Here is a 25,556-nt window from a genome sequence, read left to right on the forward strand (position 1 = left end):
TGGTACATGGACACTCCTCTTTCTTCTTCTGGAGGTCACATGCTGCCAATTTTCTACACCATCCCTCAGTACCCTCTGCGCAACCTGCTCCAATTCTTCAGAACGTTGTGCCTGTAGAAGCATAGCCTGACGTCTGTCCAGGAAATCTTCATTTTCTCTTATGCAACGCAGGGTCGATACTTGTTGCTCCAGACCTCGAACCTTCTCTTCCAATATGGAGACCAGCTTGCACTTGTACAGACAAAGTCGTTTCTGTTGCTTAACGGTGAGATTAAAACTGTGATGAATCACGATTAATTTTTTTAATTGCAATTAATTTTTTGAGTTAATTGCGTGAGTTAACTGTAATTAATCAACAGGCCTACTAATACTTTGCCCAAACCCAAACAAATTAAACAAAGTCATGTATTCTCTGCCTTAAGGACTACTTATTACTATATGTTTGTAAAATGCCTAACACAATGGGTTGGGGCTTCCAGGTATAGGTGGTAATAAATAGCAGCTCTTAAGAGCAAATGTATCAGACTGAGGCTTTCAGTACTATATTTTCCTGCATGGCAAATTGTTAGTAGTTCAATGCACTGAGCTTGCAATCGTGAGCATTTTAGAAAAGGAGATTCTTGGATGGACAGTATCAGTTAATGGTCAACTTTCTGTTAGTTCATATATCCAAGCTGGGCTGTTCAACCAACAGGAAAGTAAAAAGGTCAAACAGGAAGGGATGGATCGGGAGTCAGTTCCGACCAGAGCTGTGGAAGGCTGAGATCTGCCTGCAGTTCACCAGAATGTTAGAATAGAACAAATCCGATTTGGAAAAGGTAGGAGAAATATTATGCTTCATACCTGAGTATCTAGCTGTATTTAGGCTGTTTGTGTTGTAATATTTGATTGTTGGACTCTACTATGTCTGAAAAAAATGTGAGCAACTGAGGGGAATGATTTTAGTAGCAGAGTAGCTTAGTGCATGGTTACAGGGATAGATTTAAAAATAAGTGTAATGGTAATGGGTTGTAGTAATGAATTTCAGCATTCATTTATGGACATTTTTATGTGATGTGTTTTTGTTGCTTTTGTCAAGATGTTTCTGTTCTTTGCTTTTTGTTTTCTCTTCTCTTCTACAGTATATTCAGAATAGGCCAAACTTTTTCAAACCTGAGCACCCAAAAGGAGGGACTTTGATCCACATTTAGACACTTAAAAATGACCTGGTTTTCAGAAGACCTGCAGTGCACAAATGGTGACTTTAAGTTAGATGCCTAAATGAGGATCTGAATCCCTAATTTTTAGGTGCCAAAGTTTGAGAATTTTGAACTTAGGATAAATTTTTCAAAAGCGTTGAAGTCCCATTTTCAGAAAGGGGCATAGGCAATTAGGTGCTTTTGAAAATGTTAACTATGCTGCAAACAGTAGCATTGTTTGTGTTTAATCTGTCAATGAATAAAAGCCCTAATGAGCTTTCTGAAGGATAGCAAGTTTAAAGCACATATTTTAATTAAATTAATTAAGGATTTCCATTCCACCTCCCCTTAACTCGAGCACTGAGTTTCACAAGGTGCTGTTTCTGTGTAGTAGTGTAATACACTGAAATTATGTGTTACATTTTTACTATATCTAAGTACTGAGAGCATAATACGTTGGATGGAATATTATTATTTTGATTTACAATTGTAGCACCTGAAGGACTCAAGCAGATCAGGACCCTATTGTGCTTGAATCTGTACAAGCACCTAATTAATGACAGTCTCTGCTATAAGGAGTTTGCAGTCTAAAAGACAAGATGAAACAGGTAGTGAAACAAATTCAGAGAGAAGTGGGTGAGAAGGAAGTAGCAGCTTTCATAAAATCACAACGGCAAAAACGTAAACAAACGGATATTGCTGTAGCCATGTAGGTCCCAGGATATTGGAGAGACAAGGTGAGTGAGGCAATATCTTTTATTGGACCAGAACCTGGACCTGAATATTGGACGTGAAGAAGAGCTGTGTGTAGCTCAAAAGCTTGCCTTTTTCACCAACAGAAGTTTGTCCAATGAAAGATATTACCTCACCCACATTGTCTAACCAAAGTATAGGACGTCTTGAAAATGATGCAACTACTAAGGGTACTTAACAGGATTCAAAGAGGGATTGGATACTTATATGGATAACAAAACTAACAGTTAATGCCAACAAAAAGTATTCGAGGGGAGAGACACTGTATGTTTAATGTTTTAAACCAATCGCTCATTATTAGGATGAAGGGCAGATTATACCTCATACTCTACTGTGGAGTTTCTTGCGCCTTCTTCTGAAGCACCTTTTGCTGGCCACTGTTGGAAACGGGATACAGGACTAGATGGACTGCGGGTCTGATCCAGGAGAGCAGTTCCTATGTAGGACTACGTTACTATACTGTTCACTTAGCAGGACAGATAGCAGGAACTGAATGGCTCAGGGGCTTTAGAATGGGATAATGCGAAGGAAGCATAGCCTTGCTGTCTGCGGGTCAGAATCTATAGTGTGGATTAGCTGTGCCGTCCTATTCCTGGCACCAGTTAGACCAGTCTGAAGACTTGTAATTTATAAGAGCTGCCCATGGGCCACAAAAAGCTCCTCTGAGATAGCTGGGGCATAGAGAAACTCCAGCTACAATCCCTTTCCCTCAGACCATGCCCCCGGGTGGGGATGTGGCTGCAAAGGGGTGTGCATAGGAGCAATAAAGGTGATTCTGCACCATCCAAGCATTCCCTTAGGTGTGAAGAATCCTTTAGGGGCAAGTTATGCCAGCCTTAGGGCTGCTTTGAACCACTGAGTGGCACAGGCCACTGAAATGGGGCTGAGGAACTGGTTCTTGGTGTCAGATGGCTTGGGTTATGTTCTTGGCTTTGGTACTGATTTCCTATGTGAGTCTAGGAAACTCACTTCTCTCTGCGTTGGTTTCCTCCTGTGTAAAACTGGGATAATAAATTATAATAGTTATCACCTCTCAGGGATGTTGAAGCTAAATAAATGAATGTTTAAGTGTGTTGGAATCCTCAGGTGGAGCTTTCTAGGCCACCGCTCCAACCTGGCCTACATTAGAAATGGCTTCCTGGTGTCCTATGCAAAATAAATGGGAGTCCCCCCCCAATGCAGTTCCTAGTTCTAGTGCCACATTGGAAGACACACCACTAGGCAATAACGTTAGCCTCAGCGAAGGGGCCAATAATGGCCACCTTTCTGACCCTAAAAACATAAGGCTCTCAACTTTATCACCTCCAAGGTGTACCTTGCAAGTCACGTTTGATGCACAGGGCAATAGACAGCATCTTGCATTGCCATTTTCTATGCTGTAACTGTTTTGTGGATACAGTCAGAAGGTTTTAGTTTGCTTGCTCCTCCATCTACCATTTCACCTAAGGAGTAAATACACTAAATCAAAATGGTGGTGATGGAAAACCGTAAGTTTACAATGTAACTCTTTACTATTTTCTTAAGCTTTTTTTAAAAAAAGTTGCAGACAGAGTTGGCCTGATATTTTCCATTCCCCTATCTGTTTTGTTCCATTCTGTGGTGTTTTAAAGTTGCTTAATAGCAGTTATCCAGATACTTTTAAAAGGAAGTGGCCAGGGGGAAAAAGATTGCGGGAAAACAGAATTGTTCCATTTATCTTCCTTCCAACAGGAAAAATAATGCCTTCCTTTCCCTGCCTGTCTACACTGAACAACTCTCAAATCAACATGGTTGAGAGCCATGTTAACAAGCTGTACTTAATGCGCAGGAGAATATCTATGGCGTTCTGAGCCATACATGCCAAAATAGGCTGTTGATAGTGGCTCTCTGGCAGGTCAGTCTGTTCAGATGAAAGACTGATGTGTCTTGCTGAGAAAGCTGATAACAAAACCCAACCTCTAGCTCTACATTAGGATGTCCAGCTGCTGTCTCTGCTCTGTTAGTACTGATGCTCATGACAGGCTTTGCAGCTAGGAAATGAGCATTGTTGTTCTTATTCATTTGTATTATTGTAGTGCGTAGGAGCCCCAGTCAGATCAGAATTCCGGTATGCTAGGCACTGTACAAACAGAATAACAAGTTCCTGCCCCAAAGAGCATCCCCAGGCCAGGGTGCTACAGCTTTTAAGGAAGGATAGCTCCTGTTCTACCCACATGAGCTCACTGAATGAGGAATAGGCTTCTATTCTGAGAGAGACAGAAACCCCGTGTAGCTTCCATGGGCCAGCATTCTGTGACACCTATTGGCTTCTAGATCAAGGTTCGAAGAATATGGAATCCTGCTATAGTAACTGTTGGTTTAGTCCCAAAAAAATCTGTCTAATAACTTCATTTTGAAAAATTCAAATGCACTGACAATAGCTGATTATAAAGAAACAAATTCATTCAGCATAGGAATTGCCATACAGCACCAGACCCATGGTCTGTCCAGTGCAGCATCCCATGTTTGACAGAGGCCAGAACCAGCTGTTTCAGATGAAGATGTAATTAGTATCCCACAGTAAGCAGTTGTATCCCACATGCAAGCCTCATCCTAACCCCCAGTAGTGAGAGATTGATTAAACCCTGAATTATGAGGTTTTAATGTCCCTTGCAAAGTTGTCTTAGCATTAATTACTATAGCTCTAGATAGTCTTGTTCCCCTTATAAATGTCCATTCCGTCTTTGAATTGTGCTGACTTCAGTATTAAAAAAACAACTCGTAAGCAAAAGATAATTGGCATTAGCACAATAGACAAGGTGATGTACCAAAGTATGGATTGTTTAGTATGGTTTTGCTCTCTGTTGGGTTATTTAACTGGGCATCTGAACTTTCAGTGAGAAGGAGAGAAACATGGAGACTAAAGCAATGTTTAAACAGTCCTGTGGAAACCCCGCAGTTGTTTGGGGCCAGCTTGTCAAAGGTATTTAGGTGCGTACAGATGAACTTAAAAATCCTAGCAGGATTTTTAAAAGCACCTAAGCAGGTTAGCTGCCTAATGCCCATTGAAATAATTGAAAATCTGGTCCCTGGTGCTTATATATAACCCCGTGGATTAAAAAAAACAGATGAAAAATTATAAATATTAGAATTGACAGAGAGCTACTGTATCTCACCCGTAAACATTAAAGATGGGAAGGGAAACTGCAGAGAGGAGAATCAGGTTGTCAGGTGCTTGAATGAGACGTTTGCTCTTGCTCTGTTACCCTCAGAAGAGCAGAGGGAGAAAACTATCATTGGTACAGACATAGCTTCTCCTGTTCTTTCCCCCTTTGATTTGTCCCTTGGCTTGGCTTCTGAGACATTCTGTGTTTCATTCTCCTTAAACTGCTGATATCTATCTTAACATTCTGATAATTCAGACTTTGTTCTGATGCCTTTCAGCAGTCCTTTCAATGCATTCCTTCAGGCTAGTGCACAACCCCATTATATGAGTAACTCTTAACACACACACACACGAAAGAGATAGCAAAAGTTAATTAGTATCTTTTCCATCACTCCTTACCCGAATTCCTGGAATTCTAGTCCTTTGTACAGGCTGCTCCCTTCATGTTAGATGTATTTGCTAAATTTTAATGAGAATTTGTTTTTATTCACAGATATAAAGTGGTGTGTGTGTGTGTGTGTATATACAGATATTCTGAGCATTGTTGAATGTATATGATAGATTTTCCTATACATTCAGCTCCGCTTTTAGACCAAGATTATCCTTAACATCTGCAAATGTAAAGGACTTTAGAGGTGCTGTGAGTAATAGAATTTGAAATACTATTTCTGGAGTTTAATTATGGAATAACGGCCCACCAATTGCCAATCTGAATTGATGCGCATGGGTTCTATCATTCAGATTTTTATTTATACATCCTACTTCCAAAAGTTGGCTCTTAGCATGTAAACCTTTATTGCCTGTGTGATTCTTCACTCTTGTGAGTGGTTGCATTGATTTAAATAGGTCAAAAAGGTAAAATATTATTCATTTGATTATATTTTGGTAGTACCTAGATGTCATGGACCAGAATCCCATTGTGCAAATGGTTCCAGATGTGCAATTACTTACGGAACTTTTTGTTCTGCGCTTTTGTGCATTTTAAGTTCTGTGCTTAGGTTTCGATATAGCACCTGTCACTGTGGTCCCTAAGGGCTTGCCTACACTTACTGGGGGATCCACACGTGGTGATCGATGCATCTTCAGTCGATTTAGCGGGTCTAGTGAAGACCCACTAAATTGACCACAGATTGCTCTCCTGTCCACTCCTGTACTGCACCGGATTGAGAAGAGTAGGGGGAGTCGATGGGAGAGCATCTCCTATCAACCTCGCATAGTGTGGACCCCACAGTAAGTAAATCTAAACTACGTCAATTTGAGTTATGCTATTCACGTAACTCAAATTGTGTAGCTTAGATCAATTTTTCCCCTGTAGTGTAGACAAGGCCTAAAATAGACAGATATAGAGATAATTAAAAAGAAAGAAAGAAGCTTTATCCAGATTTATTGGTGACATATAGGTTCTAAGTGGAGATAGATTTAGAGCTGGGTGGGAAATGAAATTTCACAGGATAGGAAAACTAAGATTTTGAAAAAATTTCCCTTGGGACAAAAAGTCAATCTGGCACATTTTCATGAAAAGCCACAAAAAAAAAAAAAAAAAAAAAATTAATTTGGGCCAATCAAAACATTTCATTTAATTTCAATAATTTTTAAACATTTAATTTTCATTTTGCCCATTTAAAAAAATTTCCTTCTGAATTTAGCTTAAATTTCTAAACAAACAATTGTTTTGAACTGGAAAACTGGAATTTTATATTTCTAGTTTTGACAATTTCAAAACTTTTTTCCGTAGTTGAGAAATTCTTCAAAAATGATGCTTTCCCATGAAAAGTTACATCAGGATATTCTGATGAACTATGTGTTTTTTTCACTGGAAAATTCTGATTTGTCAAAACTGAAACTGTTTGTGGGATATATATATACATGTAGAAACCTTCATGTTTTATATACAAGTTTCTTGTTTTGAAACAAATTTGAGAAAAGTTTTGAAATGATCAAAAACAGGATGTTTTGACCTTTTTAATTCAATTTTTGGTTCAACACATTTCCTTTCAAAACGTAAACTTATTATAATTAAAAAAATCAGCCAAAGCAGCGAAGCAAAAAAAAAAAAAAAAATTAATTATGGAATAACGGCCCAACAATTGCCAATCTGAATTGATGTGCCTGGGTTCTATCATTCAGATTTTTATTTATACATCCTACTTCCAAAAGTTGGCTCTTAGCATGTAAACCTTTATTGCCTGTGCCTTGGCTGGTGCCTGGAGCCGGCCCTGCTCACTCCACCCTGCCCTCATATCTTCCACCCCTCCCTCTTCTCAACTGCTTGTGTCCCCTTTCATCCTTCTCTCTTCCCTTCTCTTTCACTTTAATTAACCGCCCCCGAAACCTCTTCCAAACCGCCTTCCCCAAAAAACCCCAAACATGGAATTAACGTGATATTTGCCGCCATCACGTCAGTTGCTCTGCTTGAGTGTTATAACTCTTTCCCCTTCCCTGTGTCTCTTTTCGATTTATTAGATTTTTAGCTCTTTGGAGCATGGGTTATCTATTACCTAGCACAAAGGGGCCCTGATCTGGGTTGGTCCCTAGGCGCTGTGGTAATAAACATTATTATTTATTTATTTATTTATTATCATCAAATGGAAAGGGACTACTCTAATAGCTTCCATTACAAAAGCCATACAGTGAATCAGTGGCAGAGCTGGGACTAGAATTCACATGTTCTTGGTCCCCAGCCTCTTGCTCATTCCACTTGAAACACGGCTTCTTTACTTTACTTTGAACCTCCAGATCAGAGTATTGGGGGAGAGTGGGATCTTGTTGGAGAAAAAAAATCTGATGGTGGAAGATTTTAAGGAAGAAGCACAGAATTAAACTTACTACTGAACTGATGAGCACAGTGTAGTTTTTCTTGCTACAAAGAAGCCTTAAGTGGTTGACATGTGTTATTTTTTTCAGTATTCGATCAAAGAGAATTCAATCTGCACAAGATTTCTCTACTGGGCTGAATGTGATTGAAATGTTTTGCTTGCACACACAGTGCTGACACTTATTGAATATATATTAAAAGCAGCGTCCTAATAGTGAGTTTTTATATAATATGTTGATTCTCTTTAGAATTTGGACGATGCAAATTCTATAGTGGTTGGAATTGAAAGTTATGGAGCTCCCAGCAGCAGCAGTGGAAGGCAATGTTTCTGTTTTCGGGCTCCACACCCTGATGGAGGAGGAAGGATTCTGCAGCTCTGCTCCCTATCTGGAAAGGAAACAACATAGCTCTTGGGAAGGAAATAAACAGCAGCTGGGGAGGAGTGTGTCTGATTGTATGCATGTGGCAGCTAATACTGCCATTTCCACATCGATTAACATGAAAGAGGAGGTCTCTTTTCAAGGACAAATGGCCATGAGTAAGTCTTTCATTGTTATATTGTCTGGTGTTTTTTGCTCTTCACTTGTTTGTGCTGCACAGAGCTGAGAACTGTCAGGTGTGTTTTCAGTTGTGCACTTTTTTCCCTCCTAAAGAACTTCTACAACTGCTAAACTGAACAATACAAACAACTTTCCTTCCCAAAAGGGCTAAATGACCATATTGAAAGAATCTTGGCTAATGGTTCCTTTTCGTTTTTTTTTTTTTCAGAATACCTTAAATCAGAGGTAAAATAAGGTTTAGGATTATGTTGTATCAAGATTCCAGGGCCAAGGGAATAATGGAATATAAATACTTTGTGACAGACTTGCTTTTTGCAAATATACATCAGTCTTCACAAGCAGGGTTGATTGGTTTGGACACCTGTGAACACCTAGTTGCTTTAGGGTTGGTGTTGGAGATTCAGTAAGTGGCATTCTTCTCTCTGACTCCGGATTGAACTAATATCCAACTATAGTTGTAGAAGACACTACACATCTAGGGCCTCTGCCTTTAGAATTACTGATCATTTGTGGTCATTAAATATTCCATGGACCCCACATTTCATGGGAGGAGGGTTGTTAATCCAAATGTCCTAACCCAAATACCAACTCAGATAATTATATTCTCCTTACGCAAATTACTCAATCAGCTAAAACTGCCAGGGGAAACTTTTTCTAATCCTCCCCTAAATTTATGTGTACTGTTTCTGTAGACTATTTCTCCCAGTCATCAAGAACTGCTACTTTTTACAAATTGTATCTCAAATAGCTTAGAGAGAAATTGTATCCTCTGAGGAGCAAATGCAACTCCCATTGGAGGCCAGGTGTGATCTCCAAGGGCAGAATTGAATCTCCAGTTTAGCAAGGTAATTAAGCATGTGACTATCTTTAAGCATGTAAAGAGTGCCATTGACTTCAATGGGATTACTCACATGCTTAAAGTTAGGTATGCCTCGAATTGAGGCCTTAGCCTTAACATTAGGTCCCTGGTCTTGATTATGGTATCACTTAAATTGGTTTGATACAGGTGTAACTCCAGTAAATCAGAGTGGATTTACACCTGGGCTACTCTAGCGAAAATAAGATCAGAATCAGAACTTGTTTCTATTTAATTCACACAAATGATTGCTCATGGTCCCTGGTACTTGAGTAAGGTTACAGAAAAACTTGTTTTTTTTCCCCCCTGAAACTGATGTATGTGAAAATGGTTATTCTCCATTGAAGTGCTTAGTGAGTCATAAATAAACTTTTGAAAAAGAGAGTCCCTGGTGCTGTATCAATAGTGACAAGTCCACATTGTTTTTTTAATGGAGATATACCTATCTCATAGAACTGGAAGGGACTCTGAAAGGTCATTGAGTCCAGCCCTCTTCTTTCACTAGCAGGACCAGGTACTAATTTTTTGCCTCAGATCCCTAAGTGGCCCCTTCAAGGATTGAACTCACAACCTTGGGTTTAGCAGGCCAATGCTCAAACCACTGAGCTATCCCTCCCCCCCAATAGTTTCTAATTAGGTGGCCCCCCAGACTTCATCTCAAAGCAGTAGCATGTCATTGTAGTTCCAAAAAGTGGCTTGTTTTGGGCTTCTAACTAAGCACAGAATCAGAGTTGACAGTCTGGATGGGAAATGATTATACTTATGATAATAATACTCATTAAATCCAGTTAGGCCTCTTCTGCAGCTGCCATATTGCCAGATTTAATTCAACCTGAAAGGTATGTTAAATGTTTTGCATCTATTTTCTCCTCTCTCTGCCATCCAGCTCAGCAATATAGAGAGAAGGATGAAGCCTTTCAGTCCTTTTACATGGAATCTTTGTTATTCAAAGACTGATAGAGATTAGATTGGAGGTTTGTTTGTTTTTTAAACTGTACATTTGAATTAGTTGACTAGATAAGTAGATATTGAGGGGACAAACTTACTGAGTATTTACTCAATGTCAAACCATTCCATAAGGATGCAGCCATGGGACCCCAGTCAAACACTGGCCAAAGTTGCTAGTATGCCTGGAAGGAGGGAGATGCATGTAAATGTATTGTTATCCCCTCTGAAACTCATGGAAACCATCTCAATGGACTAAGAGAGGCCAGAAAAGATCTACTCATGGGCATCTCTTATATAATCTATAATACAATGGTGACAAGTGCCTTCTATCATCTGCTTCTCCTAATGAGGTTTTCTTGTGCTAGATCAGCGATTTTCAACCAGAGGTCTAGGGCCCTCCAGGGAGCCATGAGCAGGTTTCAGGGGGTCCACCAAAATAAACTAGAGGGCAGGGCCTGCGTTAGATTAACTGGTGCTCAGGGCAGAAAGCCGAAGCCCGAGCCACACAGGGCTGAAGCCAAAGCCCAAGCAACGTAGCATGGGGCCATAGGCAGTGCCCTGCTTGCTACCCTGTAATGCTGGCCCTTAAATGACTTTTAATCTACTGGATATGCAGAAAAATAGTTGTTGGGGACAGGTGGGCTGTGGAGGTTTTTATAGCATGTTGGGTGGGCCTCAGAAAGAAAAAGGTTGAGAACCCCTGTGCTAGATAATACTCATGGTCAGTGTTACCTTGTGCAGAGTCACGATTCATAACATGAACCCCTGAGGCGTGCTGGACTGCTCCATGGGGTTCCCAGGGCTACCTAGTTCCCTCGAATCCTGCTGCAGTGGGAGTTGTGGAGGCCTGTGAGGCAGACATTCTCCCTTTCTCACCTCCACCCAACCTGCTGGGTACATGAGTTTGTCTGCAGAGTGTGAGTTAAAACTGGTGGTTGGCACTGAGCAAGTGCTACACTGCTGCTGCCTCTGCAATGGCCTTTGGGACTGCACCCCGGCCTACTCTGCAAGGAGGCAAACATTACTGGCTCCCCTCAACATAAGGCGTATTCACGCAATGCCGTGGGACTGTGTTGAAAACACTGAGTGGAAACAGAATCACAGAGTATGCCAGTTTACGCTAGCTGAAGATGGTGCTGGAGTCCTGGGGGGGGGGGGGGGAAAGAGCTGGAACTCGCAGAGGCATGCATACTGCGAGGCAGGGGTGCCATCTCCTCACACTGCATCCTCCACAGTATTGCCAATTTATCAAGTTTGTCACTAGATCTGGTGATTTTTTTTTTTAAGGTCTGCTATAGATTTTTTTCAAGCTTTGCTGTGACAAGTCACCAAACTACAACGTTTAATATCATCTGGTGCCATTCTGGTGACTTTTGCTAGATCTAGAGATAGAATCACTTAATTGGTGACACTGTCAGAAGACAGACCTGAGATCCAAGGGGGCAGGAATGGGGGTAAATGGGATAGTACTGAGTATGTCAAGGGGCCTGGGGTTAAGCAGGGGGAGGGCAGGGGAGATATTGGGGGCTAGAGGCAGGACAGGGCTGAGAGCAGAAAGCAGGAAAGGGGAGATATTGGGACTGGAGGTATGGGGGTATTGGGACTGAAGGCAGAAGGATATTGTTTATCAGGGGAGAATAGGTGGCTCTGTGACTGGTAAGGAGAGGATTAAGGGAATCATGGTCAGCCAGAGGAGAGGGAGTGGAAGGGGCTTGGACAGGGGCAGGTGGGGTAGCTGGAGAGTCCCCACTCCATTGCAGGGAAGACCATGCTGGGCGATTCCTGTTCACCGGCCCTGGAGAGCTCGGCTGCAGGTTGCGTCTCTGGGATGGGCTGTCGTACAGCCCTTGCCATTCAGAGTTTCCTGTCCCTGGAGCTGTAGATCCCAGTGTGGTGGGCTCAGCTTGGATGGAAGGTCCCTGATGTGAGTGGAAGGAAAGATGGCAGTTGAGCTGGGTCTGGATCCAGAGGGAGGGGTTCCCCATCCATCACAGGGAACCACTAACACTAGCTCCTCACTCCGAAAAGAGAGATGGCAGGGGTTTACTGAGCCTCCATCTCTTCTTCCAGAGCAGGCCCAGAAGTGGAAGAGGAGATTTTGCCAGTGCCTTGCAGCATGGCCACTCAGGTTATGGAGCTGCCATCTCTCCTTCTGGAGTGAGATGACTTAAAAAAACCCTTAATTTCCCTTAAGAAGTCTTTGGGATTTTCTTTGTGCATAAACAACCTTTTTCCTTTACTGTTCACTACAAAGGATCAGAACTTTAAAAATATATTTATGCTTTGTTAACTCAGTCTGGTTATGAAAATGCCTCTTACCAGACATTTTATTTGTTATAGACTTTTCTCAGAATAACTGCTTGAAGGCCAGTTCAAGGATACCTTCCAGTCCAGCAGAGAGTTTTCCAACAGGTAGGAAGGACCTTTTTCTCTGTTACACGTCATTTGAGTATTCGCTTTTTTCCATTAACCTTTGCTCTTTAGCTGAGCTACTAGATGAGTGATATTTCCAGGGTTGCCAACTCTTGCAATTTTATCACAAGTCTCACAATGTTTAATTTTTTTTAAACCTTAGCTCCTGGAGGCATGTGATATGTTGAGAATCTCAGCTTTTATTTAAAAAACAAAATGTGAAGTCTTCATGGATAAAAGCCTGAAAATGTGTACAGATTGTACCTTAAATGGTCTCAAGCCAGAAGGCACATAAGAAGAACTTAACATTGACTTAAAAATCCTGATATACAATAAATCTCATGATCTTTAGGGGCCTCTCTAATATTTTGTGAACCGTTAGGTTTGGCAGTGCTGTATCTGTTAGCAAAAATGTGGGAATGCTTTCTGGGTATGGAGGTGCAGTAGAGTTGCCATCCTAGTATTTATGGGAATTGAGCCCTAGTACTTATGGATGTTGAGAGCTCATGTTCTGCTCAATGACTTGAAAAATCTCATGTTTCTGTTCTGTTTGTTTAGATTTCCCTGCCCCCCCCCCCATACCTGCGGGGAAAATAAATAGTCCATTGGGTAAAAGTTTCAGAGGCAACCACTGTAGTTCACGCTGATTTTTCCCTATTTTCAAGCAAATAGGGTAACCACTTACATGCATAGATAAATGACTTGCATGATACTTCAAGATGGTTTGATGTCCTAAAGACAGTGCTGTGTTCTGGTGAGTTAGACATTGGTCTGTGTTCAAATTCTGGACCAAACTGTAAGCAAATGCAACTCTGAATTGCAATTGGTCCCTATTGATTAGAGCCTGATCCAAAGCCCATTGAAGTTAATGGAGAGATTCACATATGCTGAGCACTCTAGCTTGATCCAGCAAAACACATAAGTAATTATTTTTTAAGGGAATAACCTTAATGAATAACAACTGCTTAAGTCTTTCACTGAATCAGGCTGGAGTGCTCAGCGCCTTGCAGAATTGAGCCTTACTTCTTAAAGATCTGACTCAAAGCCTAGTAAAATAAATAGGTAAACTCCAATTGACATTGAGTCCTGAAGTATGTTCTAAATTGGCCAAGGGGGCAGCATGTTCAACCTCTGAAGAGAGAAGTGTTTCGTATCAGTCAATATTAACTCTTTAGCTGATTAAGGGAGTGATTTATCAGGAATATTGGTTAATTTCTTTGAATAAATTGAAGAAAAAACATAAAAAGAATTTAGTATTTAAGTATAGAAATTGCTCATTTATTAGGTGTGTGTGTGTGTATTTGAAAATTTGATAATGGTTTTTAGGATTTATTGTGGTTGAAGTATTGTTTAATAGCTGCAAAGGAAGTGAATGGGTCAGTGGTACAAATTAATATTTATCTCAGCAATGGTATCTACAGCATTTACAGTTTATCATGTTCACGACTGACTCTAAGTTTATCGGTCCTCAGCTAAATAACAATTTCCTTAATAATGCTTTGCCCTTCCATAGCATCCTTCAACCCAACCTTAAAGAGATTTTACAAGTTGTTACGTTAGCTTTAATATTAACTGAGCCTGTCAGAATGTTAGGAGTCACTTCTCTGAGGACTATTAACAGTGCACAACAGTTTAGGACAATGAGAGAAGATACAGTTTTGGGGAAGATATTACAATCACTTAGGTAAGGCTTAGCGAGAATACATTTTTCAATAGGTTGCTCTCTTTCCTCTGCGTCAGGAATGAAACTGTTCCTCTGCCTGTTGTTAGAGGGCATTGTGTTTTATTGGTGCCCTACTTCTAAAGACATGTAAAATAAAGATCTTGCTCATTTTGCCTCCTTAAAAATTCTATATGAGTGGGAATAATAAGTAGGACTGGTTTAAAAAAAATTCTGTCAAAACCTTTTTTTTTTTTTAACAGAAAATTGATTTTTTTTCAACTAAACAATTTTTTTTTCACAAAAATGTCTGCTTTATATGGAAAATTTTGAGATTTTGTTGAAAACTTTTAATCTGAAAATTGAAAATGTCTGGGTTTCAGCAAAAAATTTTTGGTTGTAGATTTTTCAACAAAAAATCAAACTTTTCCATGGGGGGTAAAGTGGGGGGTCGGAGGAAACATGACCAGCTCCAGTAATAATTTGTATCCTGGCTCAATTCTAACATGGGCAGGGTAACTACCTACATTCTATCTACCCTAATTTCCTTCTCCCACCCACAGCTTCTGCTGAAAAAGTCAATTTTCATTTCTTTCAAACTTTTTTGTGATGTTGCCAGCTGCTATTAAATAGCAGCCACATCTCACCACAGATGTCAGCACGTGAGTGGTAGGTGAAGTGATCCCCCTGTATTATTTCTATAGCATATTGGTTTGTAAAGTGCTTTGGGGCTCATACAAGTGAAAGTTCATTATCATTCCTATTAAAATTGCTGCTCCTATTGCAGAATATTATTCATTGTATTCTGGTGAGTTTCACTATTTTTATTACAACCTTGTGCTTTTGTAGATTCAGAATAAGCAAATGCCCATGGATGTCATGGTAGTGGTGGTATTCGATTCTGTATTTCTCTTGATCAGCAGAGTAGCCTTTTCTTGATAAATGAAATGCGGAAAAATGACATCATCATCTATTGTGCCCTGAAGTATAATATAATACACTTATTCTGTCTCTTTCCATAAATAAAAAGATCAGTACCATATATTCAGAAATGGAAGTGTACTATACATATCAAAATTCCTTTACCACTGAGCGTCCTATGGGAAGGCACATGTGCAGCTCAGGATTTCTGGAAAGTGCTCTAGTCAAAGTTTTCAAACTTGGGAACCTAAAGCCTAGGCACCTAAATGAATATTTAGGCTCTCTAATGAATACAGCCATTTACTTCATTGAGAGTTCTGGATGCTCACCACTTCTGAAAACCAAATTTATTTAAGTGCCTAAATATACTATTCTACATGGAGTTTTTTTTCTACTGCCCTTATAACCTAGTATCTTAGTGCCTTTTAGTAGTGTGTTAAATGATGTGACTAACATCTGTCATGAGTAGTTAATTTTCTCTCTCATACTTCCCTCAAGGGGAGAATTGTTGGTGAAGTGTCATGTTTTGGTAGATTTTAGGGTTTTTATTAAATGCACTTGCTGATCTGTATTTATATCACGGAAGGCAGGCAAAAAAGTGCCTTTACGTTTGGCCTGGAAGGTGGGGTGATTTTTGGTGGCCCTTGATCTGCGTGGGAGTTCATTCCATGGTCTTGGGTCAGCCACCAAGGAAGCTCTGTCTCCGGGACACCTGGTAGTAGAAAGTTCCACTGTGCTTGAAAAAATGGAATTGTTGACCACAATCCTTATCTCTAAGCTTTAGATGTTCTTTCAGGTGTGCTGGGCCTAGGCCATTGAGTGCCTTGAGGATAAAGACCAAGACTTTGACCTTGACGCAATATGATAAATATGGATTTCGGTGTCTAACTTTACACACATGTTTGAAATTGTTGACCTGTTGTTCTTCAGACATTGGGAAGAGCCACAGATGAATTAGTACAAAATAACTTACACCATTCTCCTCTTTGTGAGCTAGTATTTTGGGGAATCTGTGATTTTCCCCCCCCCCTTGGGGAAAATGCTGAACTATATTACTAACAAGCAATGACCTGTGACTTTGCTGCTCAAGTTATGGTTTTATGGTAAGTACGAGTGAGGATGGGCAAATGTGTGTGTTGTGGCAGGATATTTGTGCTGATTTGTGTGAGTTGTATTGTGCTGGGAGATTTGTGTGGGTGGTCAATTGGGGGTGTGTGCTGAGGTTTGGGGCTGTGTGTGTTTGGGGTTATTTTGTGTTGTATGGGTGGTTTTGAAGATCTGGCAAGGAATCCACTATCTGTGCAGTCTTCCTCATACAATGAATGAAATTGTTGCATGTAAATTAGGTGTAGAGTAAGGGTGATGATTGGTTAAGTTACCTCTGAAATCACAATGGTCTAGGACTCTTGGCATGGCATAGATACATGCCTTATTGTAGCCGAAAACCCCTGCTCTTGCATGGGTATAATTTGTAAAGTCAAAACAGTTGAGAATTTTAAAATTGCATGATAACATGAAGCAAATCCTAGTGATGGTTGAATCCGTTCCTATTGGGCTTTTTTGTTTGTTTGTTACTTGTTTTAAGAGCTCTCTACAATACCCATAGCTATTTCCATTGCTTCACACTGACTCAACAGATATGCTAGGCTTCAAACTAATACACAGACAGTGACAATCTTGCAATTTTATTATATTGATTGATAGAATTGTGTGACAGTAAGTGCTAAATTTTAGGGGAGAGGAGACCCTTGGTGATGTTTTGGCTTTCGCAAATATAAGTTTAACCCCCCCCCAGTTTTTCAAGATCAGTTTATTAATTATTATTATTATTATTATTTATTAATAAACACTTAGCAGAGAAACTGCTTTATCCGACACCCACTCTCCCCCCATGTTCTCTGAAACAGGGTCATGTCCTTGACTTTTCCAGCCAGCTTTAGGAAAACTGACCAGAAGTTTTTACATATCTGAATATAACTTGTATGAAGCCCCCTGGGTGGCATGATGTTATGTCAGGTAACAGGGAATTTCAGATTAGAATTTAGATGCGCTGTATTCTGCCCAGCCATCTTAATTTAGGGAAACCAGCTGACAATCTGCACCTGGGGGTGTTAGCTCTTTAAGGCATTAATGTCTGCACTTAAATTGATCGGAGCACAGACTTCAATGTTTGTAGAGACATCTCCTCTGATTTATACAAATTTCAGATTTTTTTCAGTGGTTTCAAGAACAACGGTTCCCCATAACTTCTCCACAGACATTCAGATAGTCAGATATTGTATTTCTGAAACCCTTTTTGTGAAACAAATGAAGAATTTGTTTCAAAGTATTTCTTGCTGTGCTACTACATCTACTAGGTAATGAAATTAAACAAAACATGCAGCAGCCCAGAATCTTGTGTATTTCCAGATCCAAATAAACGTTCACCTCTGAAGTTTGAAGAGCTGGTCTAAATGTGGATCCCACAAATTTTGAGGGGTTTCCAAAATTTGACAGAACTAGCTCTCCCATCCCAAAGAACTTGTGTGACTATAAACTAATATTCTTCTCAGATATCTCCCTGAAGCTAATCATGGTAAAACGAAAGAGTGGACTTCCTGACCCCCGACTGCAGGGAGAACTGAGAGGACGACTCCGTCTTCTGGAGAATGACAGCAGGGAGGTCATGGCAGTTTTTAGTGTAAGTCAGCTCTGGTATATTTACAGAACAGTTTGGGGTGTTATTAATAACAGAGTCTACCGAAACATTTCAGCATCATCGAACTAACCTCTGAAACATGCAAGGGTCTGTTCTCCCATTTGTGTATATATGTGTGTGTATAAATTGAAGGTGGTCAAAGCATGACTTATGTCAAATGCAGTCCACAGACACTGTCATTTTTGATTTGGAGGTGACAAAACTGCTCAGATCAAAATGGGATCTCTGACTGTGGGCCATACTTGCATACAGGAGATGACAGTGGCTTCAATCTGCTCCATTTAATGTAAATTAAGGGATTGATTTTCCTTCACTTCATCTGGCACAGGGGAGCAAAAATGGGTGCTCCTGAGTTTGGAAATGTGAAGGTCGGAGCAACATGTGTCCCTCCCCACCCTTCAAGGGTCCACAAGCTCTCACAAGAGGACCTTCTGTACTGGCTTATGCAGGACCAATGAGGAAACTATTCCTATTACACATATGGTTTGCATAGGCAACCTGGCCTGATACCTGTACTGGGCTTAAGTGATGTGTAGGGCTTTAGGCCAACACTAAGATGAATTTTGCCCATGAGTTATATGGCATGAAGCTGTTACATACTTAGGAACAAAAGGTATAATAAGGGAGACAGAGGCATTCTGGGATAACCTTGCACTTATTTATATCAGAAATTTACTTCCAACGCTCAAAGGATCAGGCAGCCCACACTATTACAACATCTATTTGATGAAGTAAAATGAGAGAGAAAACAAATATTTGGTTTACCAAATATTCAGATACATACAAATCCAAAATATAGACAGTAATGACAATAATTAATATAGACAAAAGGGCTCAGCTCCTGTTTAGGCACTCAGAGTAGACTGGTATTAAAAAGAAATCAGTGCTCAGTAACTCCATTTAAGGAAAATGGGCTATGCTGCATGTTAAGCACTTTAAAAAATCCGGCTAATTCACTTCATTAATGGACCTGATTAGCGTAATGCACTGGAGACAGTGCCACAATAATATTATATAATATAAAATACCTGTTAAACCAAGTACAGAGTTTAACATCCCAATGAAAAGCAAATGGAATTAAAGATCTAGAAATGGAAAATTGGTACAACTCTTGAGTTTCCTCAGACACACTTTTAATGCACATAATGAAGGTATAAAATAATGTGTCTAGAACACACCCCACCAGTGAAACTAGCAAACAAAAGTGGGAGAAAAACAGAAAGAGAGAAAAAAATTCTAACTATTGTGAGAGAATAGTTGCCAGACCAACTCATTTAATAAGATAATGTATGTAAGTTCCAAATTGCAGGTACTTTACAGTTTATACAAATGTAACAGGGACCTGAAATGCCATCCATATCACAACTGTGTGTACTGAAAATATTCAATTAAGAATGTTTAGAAGTAAGATCCTTTGTATTTTTGGCTCTGACCTAGATGCAGAAAACAACCTTATATGCATGAAGTAGTAGTTTCTTTACTTCATGAAAGCCACAATTATGGAATAATCTGTCTACAGAAAAAGAAGAAACATGAAAAGGGACAAACTATAAATGATCAGAGAATTGATACACATAATCATATGGACACCTTTGTATCTTCTGAATCTCAATGAAAATCAAGACTAGACTTGTGATGCACTCCTTCCTGTCTTAACTCAAATACCAACTGATAGCACGAATGAACCCAACTGGAGGAAATGAAATAAGCCATAGTATTTGGGACATTGAAATGGAAAAGAATAGGATAAAATATTTATTAGTGTGATTGTTAATATAGGTTACATTAAGCGTATAGCAGATGTCTGTAAAGAAAGGAATAAGACATTATGTTCTAGATTTAGGGGAAAAAACCCCCAAAACAATAAAATAATTACCATAGCAATGGAACTAGAAATATTGGAGAACAAAGCAGAAGGCATTTTAAATAAAACCACTGAATGCTTTGCATGTAAAGCATAAATAGCTAGTTTTAGGTGTTTGTGTTTTTGTAAAAAAGTAGGAGAAAAAAAATCACATTTTTCCAAGTAGTTTTGTTAATTTTGCCTTAAACTGACACTCTGCTTGTAATACTTAACTCTCATGCCCATTTGAAACCATTCTCTGTTACCAAAGTTGCTTAGATTGCTTGGTCCGAAGCAAAATAGGAGGGGTAAAGAAGAGAGGCATAAATATTGGATTTATCAGGGCTGGCTATTTGCAGTTTTAAATTACACATCAGTGGCATGGGTTCATTTTTATTATTCTCCTGTAATATGGGTTTGCATTATGGGTGGGCTCCTCATCAGACCCTGGATAGGAATATCTCCAAGTATTGGGATACTATAGATTTGGGTCCAAACATATATACTCAATAGCATCAGTTTCAAAAATTATTTGAATCATCATCATTTCATGCTGGTGGAATGATAACTATTGGATCTTCTGTGGCTGTCTTCTGCATGGTTGATGTTCTCACTATCCATTTTAATATGGATTCCCCAACTCTCTCACTAACAAGTCAAACACTGAAATCTTCATGTTTGAGTTAATAGTATCCATTTCACATTACTACTCTGCTATTGTTACTTCTGCAGACTTTACAACCTGTTTTCTTGCTAGACTGCTTTGATGCATGGTTCTCGGGGGGGGGGGGGGGAACTACTGTGCACAAATGACTGGATTTTAAGGCACTGCTAGTGTTTAAGAACAGATTTAGGGAAAGGACTGTCGGAAAAGCAAGATATATAATGCCAAGTTTACTTATAAAATGGTGAATTTGTTTTGATATTGAGTAATGCAGGATGCCTAGAGGTTGTGATATTTCAGCCTTTGTAGGCAATTTATTAATAGATTTTGGTCTCATAGACTCATAGACTTTAAGGTCAGAAAGGACCATTATGATCATCTGGTCTGACCTCCTGCATGATGCAGGCCACAAAGCTGTCCCTACCCTTTCCCTTGACTCTGCTGTTGAAGTCCCCAAATCCTGTGGCTTAGAGACTTCAATTAGCAGAGAATCCTCCTGCCATCGATCCCTGCCCCATGCTGCGGAGGAAGGCGAAAAACCTCCAGGGCTTCTGCCAATCTACCCTGGAGGAAAATTCCTTCCCGACCCCAAATATGGCGATCAGTAAAACCCCGAGCATGTAGGCAAGATTCTCCAGCCTCACCCTCATTTGCCATTATACTAATTACCTGCCATGGCACGCTGTTCCTTTGACTAAAATCACGTTATCCCCTTAAACCATTCCTTCCATAAACTTATCTAACTTAATCTTAAAACCAGACAGGTCCTTCACCCCCACCGTTTCCCTCGGAAGGCTGTCCCAATATTTCACCCCTCTGACGATCAGAAACCTTCGTCTAATTTCAAGCCTAAACTTCCCCACGGCCAGTTTATATCCATTCGTTCTCGTGTCCACATTAGTACTGAGTTGGAATAATTCCTCTCCCTCCCTGGTATTTATCCCTCTGATATATTTAAAGAGAGCAATCATATCCCCCCTCAGCCTTCATTTGGTCAGGCTAAACAACCCGAGCTCCTCTAGTCTCCTTTCATACGACAGGTTTTCCATTCCTCTGATCATCCTAGTGGCCCTTCTCTGTACCCGTTCCAGTTTAAGTTCATCTTCTTTAAACATGGGAGACCAGAACTGCACACAGTACTCCAAATGAGGTCTCACCAGCGCTTTGTACAACGGAAGCAGCACCTCCTTATCCCTACTAGATATACCTCGCCTAATGCATCCCAAGACCGCATTGGCTTTTTTTCACCGTCACAGAAGACTGTAATTCCTCTTGTATTAGTATTTAATCAGGTGTAGAGACTAGAATACATAGATCTATGTGCAGATGAGAGGGACCATCTAAGAATATGAGGCTTCAGTTTTTTAAAGAGACAGCGGTATTTTTTTGTAATCCATTTATGTTATGTAAATGAAAAATAACATAAATTGTGTGTACATTCTTGGAATATTTTCCAAGATATTGAAATGAGTAAAATACTACTAATACCTAGTTCTCATATAGCACTTTTCATTGGAAGACTTCAAAGTGCTTTTCAAAGGAGGTCAGTACTCTTTTATTAAAGAACAGTGGGTGAAATGTTATCTGGCATAGGTTGTGTTAAACATACCTTTGTGTGTCAGTTTTTTTACAGAATTAATAATCTTTGAATCACAGATGTGTAGGACTGGAAGGGACCTCATTAGGCCATCTAGTCCAATCCCCTGCACTCAAGGCAGGACTAAGTAATAACTAGACCATTCCTGACAGGTGTTTGTCTAACCTGTTCATAAAAACCTCCAGTTATTATTATTTATTTATTTATTTATTAAGCTTTTAAATGTACACACACGGGATCAGATTCTGGTTTTAGTTACACTGGTGTAAATTGGAGTAACTGTTCATTTCTGTAGGCAAAGGAAGCTTAGCTAAATTTTCTGTAAGAAAACAACAAACTGAAACACTCTTATTCTGAATTTTACTGTAATGGAATTTTATAGTTGCCAATGTAGCTTTTGAGTATAGATGAGAAATCTGTCCACAGTATACATTTAAGTGAATGTTTATGACCCAAACAGGTAGCTAAGGGTATTGGATGAAATCCTGGCTCCAGTGAAGCCAATGGAAGTTTTGCCATTGATGTTAGTGGAGTCTGTATTTTTTCATCTATTCTGTATGTGTAATGTGGATGAGTAACTGACACTATGAAGAACCTTAGCTTTTTAATTTTCTGATTTTGTGTGTTTAGATAAACATTTTTTCTTGCATTTAATGACTAATATACCTTAATGAATCTATTATTACCTGTAAGATTATAATAAAATAATGTGTTTGCTTGCTTTGTTAGGAGCTGTCTGCCAGATTGTTGTCTATTCACAGTGACCAAGACCTAATAGTGGTGACATTTAAAACATTTGAAGAAATATGGAAGTTTTTAACCTACTATTCCCTTGGTAAAGTAATTTCATCCATAGGACTGTTCAATATTTTTGTTGTATTTTTATTGCAGACATAACTTTTTGATTAGCTGGAAACAATTGTTGAAAGGGATTAGCAAGATAAAAGCATTGGTTCTTAATGTATAATTTTGATTGTTTTAAAGCAATACTATCTATCTGAAATACTTATAGCCCTCCCCCTGCATCTGAGCACCTGAGTCTTTTATGTCTTCACAACACCCTTTAAGGTAGGGAAGTACGATTATCCTCATTTTGCAGATGAGGCGCAGATAAGGGGGGAGGAGAGATAGTTTAGTGGTATGAGCATTGGCTAAACCCAGGATAGCGAGTTCAATCCTTGAGGGGGCCACCTTGGTATCTGGGACAAAAAATCAGTACTTGGTCCTGCTAGTAAAGGCAGGGGGCTGGACTTGATAACCTTTCAGGGTCCCTTCCAATTCTGAGATAGGTACATCTCCATAAATGAAATGACTTACCCAAGATATCTGTAGTAGAACCAGGAATTGAACCCAGGTTTTCCATGTCCCAAACTAGAACCCTAACCACTGGACCAAGCCTCCATCTTCCTAATACAGCCTTTCCCAAGGAGATTTAATTATCCTATTAACAGCAGCATCTTAAAGAAAAAACTCATTCTTGTCACATAGATAGCATGATTCTAGGGATGATATTTTAGTTCACATGCATGCATAATTATTCAGCTAGCTTCCAAAGCGGACATTCGAATATAGGCCTTGCATGTTCTAAACTCAATTTCAATTCAATGAACTCTGTCAAATGGTATCATCTCTATGTCCTATTGCATTTAGTGAGAGTTTTAAGATATAAGACATACAAGATTCAGAATATAGAAATGATTAGCTCTTTGGGTCTGCCAGATTAATCTCTGACAACACAATAGAAAGTTTTTTATATAGGAAAGTTAAAGGCAATTTTTCAAATATGTCCATGTTTTTTTCGTTGCCTACATATTTGGGTGCTTAAGTTCAGTAACTTAGAACCAGATTTTTAAGAGATGTTGACCACTACCAATTCCAGCTGAAAGGTGTTCGGCACCTCTGGAATCAGGCTCTAGATATCTCAAATTTTGACCCTTGAAAATCTGGGCCTTAGGCCTGATTCTGAGAGCTGCTGAACACAGGTAGCTTCCATTGACTTTAACTGGAGTTTTGGGAGCTCAGCACCTCTTAGGTGTCTGAAGTTGAGCATCCAGTGTTGGAGGATTAAGTAAGAGGTGAGAGAATCCTGCAAGGAAATATGTCAGGGATAGAAAATCCCATGAGGTTTCCCATCTAGAGAACTTCATTTGTAGACCTATAGTTTTGCTCAGTTTATTCATGATCCTGATACCAATGTATTTGTTCTTGAGTCTTGAATTCTGCACAGTTAGGGATGAAAAATGTTAGGAAGAAGTAGGGAACTGATGACCGGACTTGTTGCAGTGGTAGTAAAAGTCTAGTAAGGTGAAGAAAGACAAGAGGATTAGGCACTGCTGGCTAATGGGCTGGCAAGACCTTTGTGAACAGCACATATCATGAGGCATTGAGCAGCTGACTATGCAAAATACTCTTTGATTAGAACTCTGAAAATTTCCCCATCAATATTTGGACTTCATGGCCTTTTCTTAAATGCATCTCTTACATATTTGCTGCTATTTGCAAATTGCTATTTGTTGGCAGTAGAAATAAATGAAAATCTTAAAATTCACTGCTACTCCTGCTGAGCAGATACTACGATGAATAAATCAGCATCGATCCATTCATGTCTCTTATGTGTATATCCTTGAGTCTGTCATAATTCCTCTTGATATCAATGAGTTTTCCATGTGCATTTTGCCAACACTGCAATCCAACAGCAGTTGGACATTGTATTTTAAGCAATAATTTGGATTGTCAGACTGCTAACCATCATTTATTGCCTTTTGGAGAAGTCTGTGTTAATTTAACTAAAGAGACTACCTTAATTTTTTACTAGGTTTTATAAATCACTGCATGGAGAATTTGTTGCTAGATCAGTCTTTCTGGCTCTGTTCCCAAGAAGAGAATGAGGATAAACAAGAAGAAACTGGAATTGAAGTCTGTATAAATGAAGAGTCTCTAAATTTGATGTACAGAAGTCTCTTAATACAGGAAGGTAAGGAAGATTGTATTTGAAAAAGGATAACTATATACAAACAAGTATAGTCCCCATTGCCTCTTAAAAATTTTGTTTTTGAAAATATAAGAGTGAAATGTTGGGGTTTAATCCATTTCCAGTGAAATCAATGGAAGCCTTTCCACTGATTTCATTGGGCTTGAATCAGACACTAACTGCATCAGAATGTATGCAGAAAGAGAGTTGGAACAAAAACCATAATATTGTACAAAGTTAGAAGAATCTTGAATCTTTTTAGAAGTATTGGCAGTAAATAGCATAAATAGCTGCAGAACATTTTTTAAAACTTTTTTTTCTTCTACAAGCCCCGTAAATAAACATACCTAGGAATATTAAAAACCTCCTGACTTTAAAAATATATGACCCAGATTCTGCAGCCCTTATTCACATGAGTACTATCATTGACGCCAATGAGTTAGCAAGGATTGCAAAATCAGGTCCTCGGGCACTATATCACCTAGTGTGTCTTAAGTCCTTTGATGCCTTCTAACGTTACAATTTAGAAGAATTCTACAGTTAATAGTAGCTGTTG

At 39.4% G+C, this 25,556-nt stretch overlaps 1 protein-coding gene across 6 annotated transcripts in view; it reads left to right on the forward strand.

Moving 5' to 3' along the window:
• Positions 1-662: 662 nt before the first annotated feature.
• Positions 663-25,556, forward strand: part of SH3TC1 (SH3 domain and tetratricopeptide repeats 1) — a 51,010-nt gene continuing 26,116 nt past the window's right edge. For 5 of the 6 annotated variants that reach the window (XM_034771818.1, XM_034771823.1, XM_034771819.1 and 2 more), the window contains exons 1-6: positions 663-818; positions 8,119-8,408; positions 12,575-12,646; positions 17,780-17,907; positions 22,759-22,864; positions 24,845-25,003. In XM_034771818.1, coding sequence (XP_034627709.1) covers positions 8,162-8,408; positions 12,575-12,646; positions 17,780-17,907; positions 22,759-22,864; positions 24,845-25,003 — 712 coding nt within the window. In that variant the 5' untranslated portion in view covers positions 663-818; positions 8,119-8,161. Of the gene's footprint in view, positions 819-8,118; positions 8,409-12,574; positions 12,647-17,779; positions 17,908-22,758; positions 22,865-24,844; positions 25,004-25,556 lie in introns of those variants that run through there. The other variant, XM_034771822.1, reaches the window with a different exon arrangement.

Source organism: Trachemys scripta, chromosome 5 (assembly GCF_013100865.1).
Source record: "Trachemys scripta elegans isolate TJP31775 chromosome 5, CAS_Tse_1.0, whole genome shotgun sequence".
Classification (NCBI taxonomy): domain Eukaryota; kingdom Metazoa; phylum Chordata; order Testudines; family Emydidae; genus Trachemys; species Trachemys scripta.